The following is a 15,504-nucleotide window of genomic DNA, read 5'->3' as shown; positions in this document are numbered from 1 at the left end:
AATACCACAGTGGTGCCGAAACCTGGGAAAATGCAGAAGGGAATGGCCACATGGAGTCCTCCCCCTTCAAGGACCTGGTCCATGCCCTCGCCTACAGCCAAACAGAGCCAGAACCAGGCGCTGACTGCCCTCCAGAAGGAGCAAGAACAACGCTTCAAAGCCCTGGTGCTGGGGCAACAGGAAGCTTGCCAGGCGTTCCGGCACCTGCTCATGTCGGCGGGGGCCCCGATCACCACCGCCACTCACCCTCCCCACATCACCCTAACGAAGATGGGTCCACAGGACGACCCCGAAGCCTTCCTCGCTCTTTTTGAGCAGGCAGCTGAGGCATGGGGTTGGCCGGTGGAACAGCACGTGGCGCGCCTCCTCCCCCTGCTAATGGGCGAGGCGCAGCTGGCTGTATGGGTAACTGGGAATTAGGCCTATCCGCACCAGCGTTTATCACCCACAAACAGATGGCTTAGTTGAACAGTTTAATCGCACCCTCAAAAGCATAATTAGAAAATTCGTAAGTGAGGACGCACGCAACTGGGATAAATGGCTTGAGCCCCTGTTATTTGCAGTGTGAGAGGTCCCACAAGCCTCCACGGGGTTCTCCCCATTCGAATTACTATACGGGCGTAAGCCACGTGGCATTCTGGTTGTGCTACGGGAAAATTGGGAGGAGGGACCTTCAACCAGTAAAAATGAAATTCAATACGTTATTGAGCTGTGTGCCAAACTCCACACACTCACACACCTAACCCTGGAGAATTTGCGGCAGGCCCAAGAACGTCAAGTCCATCTGTACGACAGGGGCACGCGCCTTAGGGAATTCACACCGGGAGATAAAGTACTCATGTTGTTGCCCACGTTGAGCTCTAAATTGATCGCCAGGTGGTAAAGACTCTTTGAGGTCACACGGCAAGTCGGGGATGTCGACTATGAGGTGAGGTGAATGAACAGGGGTGGGGCGTTACAGATATACCACCTCAACCTACTAACACTTTGGAATGAGGAGGTCCCCGTGGCATTGGTGTCGGTGGTTCCGGAGAAGGTGGAGCTGGGGCCGGAGGTTCAAAAAGGGAAATTGACATCACTCACTGCTCCGATCCCCTGTAGAGACCACCTCTCCCCGACCCAGCTCACGGAGGTCGCCCAGTTGCAAACAGAATTTTCTGACGTGTTCTCACCGCTGCCCGGCTGCACCCACCTCATAGAACACCACATTGAGATGCCCCTGGGGGTAGTAGTGCACAGCCACCCTTACAGACTGCCCAAACACAAAAAAAGGTGGTTCGGGAAGAGCTTGAGGCCATGCTTGAAATGGGCATCGTCGAGGAGTCCCACAGCGACTGGAGCAGCCCGGTGGTCTTGGTTCCCAAGGCCGATGGGTCGGTCCAGTTCTGCATGGACTATAGGAAAGTCAACACGGTGTCTAAGTTTAATGCGTACCCAATGCCGCGTATTGACGAGTTGCTCAATCGAATAGGCACGGCTCGTTTTTATTCAACACTGGATTTGACAAAGGGATATTGGCAGATCCCCTGGACTCCACTATCCTGAGAGAAAATGGCCTTTTCCACACCATTTGGCCTACACCAGTTCGTCACACTTCCTTTTGGACTGTTTGGGGTGACCGCTACGTTCCAGCGGCTTATGGCTAGGGTCCTCCGCCCCCATGCCACTTACGTGGCCGCTTACTTGGACAACATTATTATTTATAGTAACAATTGGCCGCAGCACGTGGAACACCTAAGGGCCATCCTTAGGTCGCTGAGGCGAGCGGGTCTCACAGCCAACCCGAAGAAGTGTGCGATTGGGCAGGTGGAAGTATGGTATCTGGAATTCCACTTGGGCAATGGGCAGGTGTGTCCCCAAATTAATAAGACAGCAGTGATTGCGGCCTGCCCAAGGCCCAAGACCAAAAAGGGGGTGAGACAGTTCCTGGGGCTGACTGGCTACTATCGTAGGTTTATGCCTAATTATTCGGATGTCACCAGCCTGCTGACTGATCTCACTAAAAAGGGAGCACCAGATCCAGTCCAGTGGACGGAGCAATGCCAGCGGGCTTTCTCGGAGGTGAAGGCTGCACTGTGTGGGGGTCCACTGTTACACTCCCCTGACTTTTCTCTCCCCTTTATTTTGCAGACAGACACGTCAGACAGAGGGCTGGGGACTGTTCTGTCCCAGGAAGTGGGGGGGAGGACCACCCAGTGCTGTACATCAGCCGGAAGCTGTCGGTGCACAAGGGCAGGTACAGCACGATCGAAAAGGAGTGCCTCGCCATCAAATGGGCAGTCCTCGCCCTCCGCTACTACCTGCTGGGGTGCCCTTTCACCCTCTGTTCAGACCACGCACCCCTACAGTGGCTCCACCGCATGAAGGATGCCAACGCGCGGATCACCCGTTGGTATCTGGCACTCCAGCTGTTTAAGTTCAAGGTGGTCTACAGGCTGGGGGCACAGATGGTCATGGCGGATTTCCTCTCCCGTCGGGGGGGGAGTCAGCTACAGGCCAGACAGCTCCCCAGCCTGAGTCGGGCGGTGGGAGGTATGTGGCAGTATGTGACCAAGCGTCAGTCGGTGAATGGAGGGCGGAGTCAGGGAAGGTAAGTGGTGGAATCATTGCACCTGATGGGAATTAACCTGTGTTTGTGTGTCTTCCCCAGTGACTGCGCCCTTTAAAAGGAGAGGAGAGCAGAGAAAGGGAGCTCTCCTCAACCAGAACACTTGTGTGTGTGTGTGTGTGTGTGTGTGTGTGTGTGTGTGTGTGTGTGTGTGTGTGAACTAGAAAAAGGCTGAAAAGCTAAAAATAAATCGCTTTGTTGAAAACTCAGTTCTGGCCTGCCGTGCTTCTATGCTCCACCCACCTGGTCCAATAGCACATCTGGATTTTCTGAAATCAATACAGGGTCAAAATTATACATACAGGGTCAAAAATTTACATACACTCACTTAGATTATTAATTCAGAGGTGCTGAAGCTTCCAAAATGTCTTTTATCTTGCCAAGGCCGAGGTCTCTTAACTTCCTGTTAATGATCATGATTGACTACAGCTGGTAGCTTCTCTGTGCCTTCATAAAAAGGGTTTGTTGACAGCTCTCATTGGATTGACCGACACACAATACAATGGGAAAGTCCAATGAGCTTAGTGCAGATCTGAGAAAGAGGATCACAGATGTACACAACTCTGGAATGCCTCTTGGAGCCATTTCTAAACAACTGCAGATCCCAAGATCAGTTCAAACAATTGTATGCAAGTTATTATGAGGTGTTGTCACTTTGTCAAGACACTTTGCTTCAAGAAAACCCAAACTGTCACCCTCAGCTGAAAGGAAATTGGTTTGGATGGTCAGGAACAACCTGGGAACCACCATGGTACAACCCTGCCATGAACTGGAAGCTGATGGATCACTGTCTACAGTTCAGTGAGTTTTACATCACCATGGACTAAGAGGCTGCTATCCAAGAAATAACCCCCTGCTCCAAAATTAACACCTGTTTTGTTGCCAGTGAAACCGGTTCATTGCACAAAGTGGATGGAATAATGAAGAAAGAGGACTACCTCAGAATTCTTCAGCATAAACCATCAGAAACTTGAACACGACTTGAGAGTTGCAACAAGACAATTAACCCAAACACATATCAGAGCTGGTTGTGGAAGATAAAGCAGGCTAACATTAAGCTTAAAACAAGTCCTGACTTCAGCCCTATTGAAAATATATGGACCATGCTTATAAGTCGAGTCCATGCCAAGAAAAAAACATTTAATTGAACTCTACCAATTCTACCATGAAGAGTCATGAAATATCCAACCAGAATTCTGCCAGAAGCTTGTTCATGATAAACAAAAAAGTTTGGTCAAGGTGAATCTTGGAAGAGACATTTTACCCAAATACATTATTAGGTGTGCTGTATGTATATTTTTGACCCTGTATATATAATTTTGACCCTGTGTTGATTTTCAGAAAGCCCAAAGAAAATTAAAACTTGTGCACCAAATTCTAGTGTTTTTTTTTAATGAAAGATGTATGCTGTACAATCATTCTGCCACAAAAAAGAACAGTTCAAAGAAATTACTGAAAGCCCAAATATTGCCATGACATTCATATCCAAGATGACATTCATGTCACTGTATGTAAACTTCTGACTACAACTGTAACTAAATGACTCCCACCCCTCCCCCCACATTATTGGCTGTCTTCGACTCCTGATTCATATGCTCAATTTGGATAAATATGTAGTGAGTCTAACAATCTGTTTTTGGGGTCTTATTCTATTAACTGTTATAAAATCAGTTGCATAGAAAATGTAATGTGAAATTTCAGTAATAAAAACATATTTTTTTACCCGTCCCAATGTTCTTGTCAACTCTGTTATAAAACTGCATAAAATCCACAAAGACTTTTAATAATACGCATAACACCTGCATCAAGAGACGTCACTTCCTCTGGTGGGAAACTTCATAAAGGCAGTGAGGTATGTTATGTTTCTTCTCTCAATTAATTTGAACAAATTGTTGAGGATACACCAACAGTAGATTAATTATCTGTCAAATCTGTTATTGTGATACTGGAGTGAATCTCTCACTCATTTTTGAAAAACAATAATATAATTAAAATCCATAAAATTATGTTTTTACGCATGCCGTGTGCTAGCCAGTTTGAGGTTAGCATGTGAAGTTAAGACACAAAATGGGGGGAAATGTCAAGTCTGTTTATCATCGACTCTGTTAATGGATTGCCCAGTGTGACGGTAACAGAGTTGACGACGACCAACAGAGTCAACGCTTGAAATGTAACCGCAGTTATAGAATGGGCCTTGTATACAAAATGTATATGCCATATTGCAAAACAGGCCAGTTTTATTCTATTCATATGGAAATATACAAGAACACCAATACAACCATTATTCTTGCTGGAACTCTTAAACATCTCTGTCCTCACTCTATGGGGTATACAACCAAAAAAACAATGCTTCCATCAACCAGAAAGGCTTTCAGGTACAACCCTTTCAGGAAGCTATGAGCCTATTACTATCCAAATTAGCCTTTTGTAAGTGTGTATGATGATGATGATGATGCTGTATACAAAAGTATACTGGAAGTAACTTGTGCATTCACTGATGCAAAAAGTCTTCTCATAGCAAAGATTGCATTTAATAAATACATAAATATTTTAAAAGCTTTCTGCTTCCTCCTGCTTACTGAAACATCCCAGATGTTTACAACGGGTATACAATGTTATTCTGTGTCTCCATAAAATCAGTCCAACTCTTAATCTCCTCTGCGAGATCTTTTGTGCCTCATCTTCAACAAGAGGATGTGCTCTCGAAGATGAACTCCCAATAAAAGGCCAGTGGAAGGTCTGTCTTAATTTCAGATCCATCATCATTCTCATTTAATGTTAGTTCCTGCCATCAAAACCTTGGCAAACCTTCCATGATAAGTGAACTCAGACCTGACTCCAGAGAGGAGCGAAGTTCAGACTATCTGAACAGCTGTCCATCTGATAAAGCCTGCTGCAAAAGCAGAGCCTCTGTTATCAACGTAATCCCTGGTAGTAGCTTTACAAGGTTGTGGTACTGGCAGGATTGAGAGCAGGAGGAGACTGTCTGAGACTCTGAAGCCATACAGAGAAGAGACAAATGGATAGAGGGAGTTTTGGGTGGAATGGAAGGGTGCAGGATTGTAGGGATTGTAAAGGGAAGTGATGTCTAGAGGAGGATTTATTGGTTGGAGGTTGGAGGGTATGCTGGACTCAGAAAGGGCATCGCTGTCTCTCCTCATGTTCATGGCGACAGGATGTTGATAAGTGAGTAGTGAAATCAGTCATCCCGATGAGACGATAGTCAAAAGAGGAGGTAGTGTACTCAAAATTGTCAGCAGTCCAACCCTCTTGTCAAGCTACTTGCTTTCATTGTTAGTTCACCAATGCAAATAATAGAACACTGGCTTATTTGGGGCAACCATCCACATTTCTAGGAATAAAATGGATCTCATCATATAAACCTACCTTAAAACCAACAGAAATTTGTGATTGTTAGAAGCTCGAGGCCTTTATTGTGTCTTGTTATTCAGTCACTTTTTTTGTGGCTACTGCCTCATAGAAGTAAAGCGAGGCTGTAGCCACTATGTCATCATGTTGTAGGAATGTAAGAATAAATGTAACAATAGCGCACTGTGCATGTGCATACGCATTACAATCACCAGAACGGTGAATCGTAATCTTACGATACAAACATTTGATCTCGCGTTATCAAAGGTACACAAAAATGAGTGGCGAAGCCACTATGTCATCGTATTGTAAGATCGTAACAATGAATGTAACAATAGTGAAACTTTGTAACCAATCAGCACTTATTCTGATCAAGTTTGATTACCCGTGCTACTTCTTGATAAACTTCGGAACCAATCAGAACCAGAAATGAAATAAGAGAAACCTTGTTATAACTTTGTAGTATTGGAAGATAATCGGCAGATAAAAAAGATAAATAGAGTGCCTTGCAAAAGTATTCACCCCCTTGGCTTTTTACTTATTTTGTTACATACAACCTGCAATTAATTTTTTTTTAATCTGAGTTTTATGTAATGGATCTGCACAAAATAGTCCAAGTTGGTGAAGTGAAATGAGGATATATTTTTTTTAATTCTAAATAAAAAACTGAAAATTGGCATGTGCATATGTATTCACCCCCTTTGCTTTGAAGCCCCTAAAAAGTTCTGGTACAACCAATTACCTTCAGAAGTCACATAATTAATGAAATAAAGTCCATCTGTGTGCAACACGGGCGATTGCTCTAAGACAACGAGGGAGGCTCAGCCTCCTCTAAAAATGACGAACATCGTGTAGGATGAATTGCGCTAGGCTTATGTTATAGCTGGCCTTATGACACTGCTATTTCAGATCCAGAATCATAGAAATATATGTGCTCAACCCAACTACAGTGCGAAATCATTCTGTTATAACTTTCCCCAGTTTGCCTAATGTGTGCGTGAGTTTTTCCCCCTCGTGACAACGCGATGCAGCCCAGCCTCAGTGGACTTCAATGGCATTTGGGAGCTATGCGCTTTTCAATATCAAAATGCAAGACGATTATTGGACAAATACTGCGAAAACGCCCACCCACGGACTCCCACGGACTCCCAGCCTCACAGTGGGAGGGACATGGCAAAGATTTCCGCGAGGAGACTGGTGATTGGTGAAAGCGGACGGATATTTTCTTTGATTGACAGCTCGTTTCAAATATAGACAGGCAGCGGTGAATTTCAGTTCAGTCCCATGCAGATTCGCAAGTGGTGTGGTGTATTGTAAGAGATCAGCTTACATTTCGATTTCATTCATTACATATGGTTTCTACCAGCTTTTTTAGTTTGTATATATTTTCATTGTAAATAAAGTGTAAATATAGTGTTGTCAAGTTTGCTATCTTAGTTCCAGAAATTTCATTTATTTGAGTGACTGAACTTGAACTTGAGGGGGCTAGTCAGCTAGCAAGAAAGCTGCGCACGGATGCCAAGCATTGTTGATTTAATTTTGGCGAAGCCATTTGCCAGTCTTCCTTTCGAGGAAAAAATTAAAATTAAATAGACCAACGCCTCAAATTGACTTGGTGAAATTAAAATTAGGTAGACCAACGCCTCAAATTGACTTGGTGAAAAAGGTAGGGAATAATACTCGTTCCTTTCAGCTCTCCTGGTACGAGAAAGTGAATTGGCTAACAGCAAGTGACCCACATCAACAACAGTAAATAGGCTACTTTAGTAATATGTCATGGATGGACCAAAAATATAGAATCTATTTAAAATGTTTATGCTGAGTATATTATATTGGAATATATATTTCTCTGGATATGAATTAAACACAGCTACAATTTGGAAAACATTTTTAAACAAAAACACAGCCGAGAACATTTCACACTACAGACCTGGATTAAAAGTGAAGGGTTATCAAAATTGTCAGTAAAACATTTCTCAGTCAAAATAAGTAAAATATAGGGAAAGTGTCATTGAATGAAATGTGTGGCACCCAGCTCTATGTTTGGCTCCCCAAGGTCAGTGCTTGTGCCTATTCCAGAACACTCTGCTGTTACTGCTGAGGTTCCTGACAAAGAGCTGCTTTCAATAGTGATCAATTTTTAAACAACATGCCACAATTTTAAAATATAAAATGTTAAAATATACCCCCCCCAACACCACCATCATGTATATTGGACAGTAGGCTAATGGGCCAAAAGAACCTGTTATTTCACAGCTTGTGACCCTGCCAACAATCAGCCAGATCAGAGGCAAGAGTATGGGCAAAATTGATGTTTTTTTCTTTTTTCTTTTAAAATCTGGAAATATCGTAACCGACCAGCCTCCCCTGTTTGAAAGACTACCAGCCGCCACTGGTGTGCAATCTAAGTGCTACATGATCGGTCAGTATATATACACCTTTTCTGAAAGGCCCCAGAGGCTGCAACACCACTAAGCAAGAGGCATCACTAACCAAACAACACCATGAAGACTCAGGAGCTCTCCAAGCAAGTCAGGGACAAAGTTGTTGAGAAGTACAAGTCATGGTTGGGTTATAAAAAAAATCCAAATCTTTGATGAGCCCCTGGAGCACCATCAAATCCATCATCATCAAATGGAAAGAACATGGTACGACAACAAACCTGCCAAGAGAGGGCCACCCACCACAACTCATGGACCAGGAAAGGAGGGCATTAATCAGAGAGGCAGCACAGAGACCAAAGGTAACCCTGAAGGAGCTGAAGAGTTCCATAGCAGAGACTGGAGTATCTGTCCATAGGACCACAATAAGCCGTACACTCCACAGAGCTGGGCTTTATGGAAGAGTGGCCAGAAAAAAAGTCATTGCTTAAGAAAACACGTTTGGAGTTTGCCCAACAACATGTGGCAGACTCCCCAAACACATGGAAGAAGATTCTCTGGTCAAATGAGACTAAAATTGATCTTTGTGGCCATCATGGGAAATGCCACGTGTGTAGTTATGCATGTTGAAGTTTTCTGTTATTTTGTCCTATTTGTTGTTTGCTTCACAATTAAAAAAAATCACATCTTCAAAGCTGTAGATATGTTCTATAAATGAAATGATGCAAACCCTCAAACAATCCATTGTAATTCCAGGTTATGAGGCAACAAAACCGGAAAAATGCCAAGGTGGGTGAATACTTTTGTAAGGCACTGTAAATTCACTTCATGGTTCGCCAAGGCTACTGATTCGATATCAAGTAAGTGGTGTTTATTTTAAGAAAATTTACCTTTTGATTATCACAGCTTTTGTTTGGTCCTGCTGAAAGGTCAAATGAAAGGTTTTGTAAGTTTTTGAGTTTTTTGGCAGATATATTGAAAAGCTGATATCAAACTTCTGTGATTCGCTTTAATTTTTTTATTAATTTTTTTTATTTTAGAGTCTTTAAACTACACTTGTGAAACAAAATGTGCTCATTAGTACTACATAATGCTTCTAAGACAATTCATGAACAAGTGCTTTCTTACTATTTTGAAAATAGATCTAGTTCACAGCACTGGATTTTGAACAAAACTGGTAACCAAAATACTCCAAGCCCTGATGTTGCTCACAGCTTGATGATGCTTGCAAGAGATGAGGCGAGTATAATTGATAACATGCATATATGCTATATTTGCTGCATGGACATGGTATCAGAAAACAATACAATTTTTTTCTTAGTAGCACTATGAATCTGTTTCCTGAACTCTCAAACTCTCTCTCTTTCAGAGTCTGTCCTCTCATAAAGTGAGCATAGAGAGATCTGAAAGCATCCCTTTTCTTCTTTAATCCATGCAAATTCATGAATCCGGCAGAGGGCACACTCAACGTAGCCTCTGACCATACCAAGAGACCTGTAAACTCTCATCTCAATTTCAAAAGACATGCTGAGCGTCTGGGCACATTAGCCGATTGCTTGGACTCTGTGTGCGTGGACTGGGTCGGCTGCAGATTAGCATGTGACCCGTTTGGGCTCCATTCGAGCGCCTTCTCAAGTTGCTGCCGTGCATACCGATGGCCAAATGTTCTTGGTGCATTTTGATCACGCACCTACCATTCAGCTGTTCATGCTTCTCAGAGTGCAAGCGTGGGATCCGTGAACTGCTTTAACCCTACTGACCCTGCGTAGTAGCAGACAGGCTCTTTTTTTTTGCAGACGTGAATGTTTTGTTTTGTTTTTCACCCCTCTATGAATTGTTGCTGAGGCTTAAAGTCTTTTTTTTTCAGCAGTTGTTTTATTTCTATGGAAGATAACATGTCACCGGTAATAGATTTATTGAATGCAACTGCCACGACTCTGACCTCTGCCATCCTACACTCAGATAAAGTTGTAACACACAATCCCACACATGAAACAGAAACCTGGATAAATATGGGAGACCTCAGACCGGTCAAATCAGTGACATTTCATGAATGAATGAGACTGTAAGATAGACAACTACATAAAAGTATCATGACTATTTAGTAGAAACAGGATTTTGTATCCTTTTGTGTTCATACGAATATAATTTAAAAATCTCGCAAATGGAGTCACCTTTATTTCAACTTCTGGACAGTTTGTATGGCTTGTAATAAAACTTTAGAACACTTCATCAGGATGATGAAACAAACTAAGAGGTGTGTGTTAACAAACTGCTATGCATGTGCCTCGTGCTACAGACTGCTCAGGCCAAACAGGGGTAATTTATGATGTGTCTCACCATCACACCCAGATGGTCAGTTGGATGATGAAGCTGGTAGGAAGAAACTGGATCCATATAGTAACTCATGGTGGTCTGTGGAGGTGCACTGCAGGCCTGGAGTGGGGGAAGAGCACATATCCTTCTTTAAAACAAAAGTAAAATTATTTGACATCTAATATATACATCCTTGATGCAACCAGTCATTATATTAAATCCAATTTCCTCGAATAAGCAAAGCTGTGTAGGGTTAGATTAAATATTGGTACACTGAATATTTCTCAGAAACTATATAAACTATTAATTTTAATCAAAATTCCTCAATTTTCCAAGAATTTGGTGGTAAACTTGTTCTGGAAGGTTGCACAAAGAATAAAGACTACATTTGTCCAAACTGTAACCAAATACTGAAACAAACAACTTCCTGTACAAATGTGTTTCAAAGAGTAGGAAAAAAAACCAACAACAAAAAACAGCTTATTATAACATGAGTCAGACTGGCGTGGGAATGTCCATGTCCATCAATCAGTCCCTGTTTATCTGAGACACAGTTCTGCAGCAGATGCACTGCTACCCTGGACTTCTAATCAACTGTCACTCAAATGCAGAACAGCGGCACAATAACGGCATACTGAAAGAAGTATACACACAAACGCAAAGCAAATGGCAGTGTTGTTTGTCTGTAGTCTGTATTGCTGCTTCTGTGGTTCTGTTTTTGCACTTCCTAGTGTTTGTGGGATTTTTTAATTATCCATCCATCCATCTGTCCATTATCTATACAGCTTATCCATCAGGGCTGTGGGGGACACTAAGTCGGGGGAGCACCCGGAGGAAACCCGCATAGACACGAGGAGAACACACTCAAAAAAAAAAAAACATTGGATTTACTTAACCGAGTTATGGCAACCGGTCCAACGAAACTGTGTTAATTTAGATGTATTGAATACAGTTATGTGTTGAAAAACTCAACATAACTGTATTCAATACATCTAAATTAACACAGTTTCGTGGGACCGGTTGCCATAACTCGGTTAAGTAAATCCAATGTTTTTTTTTTTTTTTGAGTGCATGCAAACTCTATACAGAAAGGTGACTGCAGGGTTTGAACCCATAACCTTCTTGCTGTGAGGCAACAGTGCTAACATAGTAATAATAATAATAATAATAATAATAATAATAATATCCATTATATGTAACCACTTATCCTGTACAGGGTCACAGGCAAGCTGGAGTCTATCCCAGCTGACTATGGGCGAGAGGCAGGGTACACTCTGGACAAGTTGCCAGATGGATCATAGGAGGGCTGACACATAGAGACAAACAACCATTCACACTCACATTCACACCTACGGTCAGTTTAGAGCCACCAATTAGCCTAACCTGCATGTCTTTGGACTGGGGGGGAAACCAGAGCACCCAGAGGAAACCCACAAAGACATGGGGAGAACATGCAAACTCCACACAGAAAGGCCCCTGTCAGTCACTGGGCTCAAATCCAGGACCTTCTTGCTGTGAGGTGACAGTGCTAACCACTACACCACCGTACGGTACCACCCATTATTATTATTATTAACAACAACAACAACAGGAGTTGACTCCAGTCCAATACCTCGTATTAGTATGAGGCCACAACCAGCAAAAAGGGTAGATCGGATATCGGAGGAAAAAAACAATGAATTTGATCTGATTCTGTAACAAATGCAAAACATTAGAATTGGATTTTTTTTTTGCAAACTATAAATATCAATGCACATATAGACTTGATTGTATTGCTTTTCTTTGTTTGTTTGTTTGTTTGTTTGTTTGTTTGTTTGTTTGTTTGTTTGTTTTCTTAAGATTGATTTTTATTATATTTAGATTTTATCCTTTTGTTGTTTTATAGGCTACGTTGTTGTGTAAAAGCTCTAAATCATGTAAAAGCATGTTTTTAGCTCAGTATTTTGTCTTGTATGTTGTTAAGTGCTTCGGATTTTACGTAAAAAAAATATTTTAAAAGTTTAGTAGTGTTTAGAAAAAATAGATTAGGTATCGATATCAGCTGAAAGGCCTACTCAAGGTTGCATTATCAGTATCAGAAAAGAAAAAGTGGTATAGTGACAATGTAATAATAATAATAATAATAAAGGAAGAAGAAGGAGAAGAAACAGAAGAAGAAGAAGTAGAAGAAGAAGAAGAAGAAGAAGAAGAAGAAGAAGAAGAAGAGGGTGGGGGACTCATGACTTAAAGATTAAGTTGTTAGATATCAGAATCTGTTGCAATTGATTTTTTTTGTTTCAGTATTAACACAGCAGGACAGCAAAGTACATCATTTCTGATAACACAATGCTGCATCGTCATGTTCCTCAAATACACACATTTTTAAAAAGCCTGTGCTGCTTAATGTTAATTAATTAATTAATTAATTAATTAATTAATTAATTAATTAATTAATTAATTGCCTGGCAAGGTCTTGCATTTTAAAAGATATTATATCATGGTTCACAGTTATGAACCAGTAAACATCTCAGAACTCTTTAATAGCTCAGCAGGTACACTTGACTGTCTCCTGTATTTCCAGCCTTCACTTTAATTTTCCTTTCTTCCTTTCCTCTGTTCATCCCTTGCCATCTCTTTATCACTGTTTACTGGCAGAGGCATTAGCTGAGAGGGCTGGAACCCAGCTGTGAGGGTTCTGTTTGTGGAGGGAGTTTGGGACACACACACACACACACACACACACACACACACACGGGCAGATCAGCAGCTGAGGAATCACCTAGAGCAGCAGCAGCAGCGTGTGTGTGTGTGTGTGTGTGTGTGTGTGTGTGTGTGTGTGTGTGTGTGTGTGTGTGTTTGAACATCTTGAACTGTTTAAGGATTCCACCTATGTAACTCCTAGACAAGTTTTGAGGTGACTTGGGTCATCTCGAAGTTGCCCTGCTCTTCTGTTGTCTCACACTAAATGAATAATCTTCTTTCAGAAAACAGAGACTGAAATGTTTCTGTTGATGCACAGAATTGCTCACAAACTTGCCAGCTGTTTTGGTAAGCATGTCTACAAATGACAGACGATCAGAAACACATGCATATTAAAGCAGGTCCATGTGGATTTTCATGCATTTTAGGCATAAAGACAAGCAACTTCCAGCATTCAGTTGAAAATCTGAGAAAAATTATCACATGATGATGATTTTTCTTGTCGTTATTATTATTATTATTATTATTATTATTATTATTCACACTCTTCACAGGCTGATCTTTGCCACTTTTAGCCAAGGAATGGGTCATAACAAATAACCAAGGGTCCTGGGCATTCATTTTTTTTTTCCCCTCCACGATCAGGTTTCAAGCACTCTTCACAGTATCCTTGCTGTTCCAAGCAATGTTGTCTTCTGTAACATCGTTCTTGCCATTTTAATTCCAAGCTTTTCTACCTGTTTGCTTAAGTCAACCGTTATACAACCAAGTGCACCTACTACCATTGGGATAACCATTACCTCTTATCTGCCAAAGTCCAGCTGTTTCTCTCCTGAGAGCTTTCTTGAGCTTCTCAATTTCCTTCTCATGGACCATGGAATCACCTGGGATTGCAATATCAATAATCCCAATATTCCTGCACACTTTTTTTGACAGTCTTTTCAATGAGCGCAATGTCCGGCCTTCTGGCTTCTAGTCACGCTGTACATTTACATCCCATAATATCTTCTTCATTTTCTAAAACACTCTTTGGCTCATGTATATATACTATTTTTTCCTTACAAAGTTCCCAATGAATTACATTTCCCCCACCTTGTCACGCCTCCTCTTGTACTCTTTTGGACCAACTTAGCACTCACTATTATTATTATTATTATTATTATTATTATTATTATTATTATTATTATTATGCATGCATGCATGCATGCAACAGCAAAAGAAACTAATGCAGATTCAGCTTGTATGCGTAATCAGTTGCATAGCACTGACATTTGACAAGCCCAGAAGGAGAAGAAGCCCAGAAAGTGTGAGACGCAAGTGTCCATTTAAACACTCTCCGGTAAATCTCTGCTTTCTTTCAGTTTATTAACACACACACACACAGACACTGAACTCCATCCGATAATAACAGAAGTCTGTTCTTACCGTGATTAAGGTGGAGTAAACTCCTGGAAGTCAGCGACTTACTCTCGGGCTGCCGTTCCTGAGTGTTGTACCTGGCGTTGAAGCGCGCGCCGCGTCTTTTGGGAACAGAAGGATAAAAGAACGCTCAGTGCGCGCGCGCTCCCGCCCTCGGCCAATTAGTGCGCGCGCACGCCAGTCACAGCTCACTTCAACTGGTTTGCTCCCCGGCAGCGCGCGCGCACGCGCGCACACACCGCCTGAGTGATGGGAGAACCTGGAGATCCAGGAGAACCGTTTTCATTCACAGCACCCTGGTGTGGGTTTGGGTTTGGCAGGAGGAGGAAGTGCGAGCATACACATGGGTGGAAAAAAAAAATCAGGATTCAGTGAAAAAAAAAAAAAAACTTGGCAGCCACTCTGAGCATTCAAATTAAGAACTAGATAGAACTCGATGGGGATGCCTCCGCCTGGTAGACTACACGCCTTATTAAGTTGTGATTTGGGGATGGACATTTGACCTCACAGTAATCTTGACCTGGTGAAATTACTTGTATTAGCCTTGGAGATGGTGGCACGGTGGTGTAGTGGTTAGCGCTGTCACCTCACAGCAAGAAGGTCCTGGGTTCGAGCCCCGGGGCTGGCGAGGGCCTTTCTGTGCGGAGTTTGCATGTTCTCCCCGTGTCCGCGTGGGTTTCCTCCGGGTGCTCCGGTTTCCCCCACAGTCCAAAGACATGCAGGTTAGGTTAA

The 15,504-nt window shown here is 42.3% G+C and overlaps 1 protein-coding gene across 1 annotated transcript in view; it reads right to left on the bottom strand.

The window, feature by feature from the left end:
- The window catches only part of ets1 (v-ets avian erythroblastosis virus E26 oncogene homolog 1), a 77,813-nt gene extending 62,781 nt beyond the window's left edge, over nt 1-15,032 (bottom strand). The window contains exons 1-2 of the mRNA XM_060924112.1: nt 14,779-15,032; nt 10,699-10,794 (exon numbers count right to left, since the gene is read on the bottom strand). Coding sequence (XP_060780095.1) covers nt 10,699-10,767 — 69 coding nt within the window. The 5' untranslated portion in view covers nt 10,768-10,794; nt 14,779-15,032. The remainder of the gene's footprint in view (nt 1-10,698; nt 10,795-14,778) is intronic.
- Between the last annotated feature and the right edge of the window lie 472 nt (nt 15,033-15,504).

This window comes from Neoarius graeffei, chromosome 6, assembly GCF_027579695.1.
Source record: "Neoarius graeffei isolate fNeoGra1 chromosome 6, fNeoGra1.pri, whole genome shotgun sequence".
NCBI classification, from domain to species: domain Eukaryota; kingdom Metazoa; phylum Chordata; class Actinopteri; order Siluriformes; family Ariidae; genus Neoarius; species Neoarius graeffei.
The sequence above is the reverse complement of the archived record's forward strand: the minus strand, read 5'-3'. Positions and strand labels throughout refer to the sequence as shown.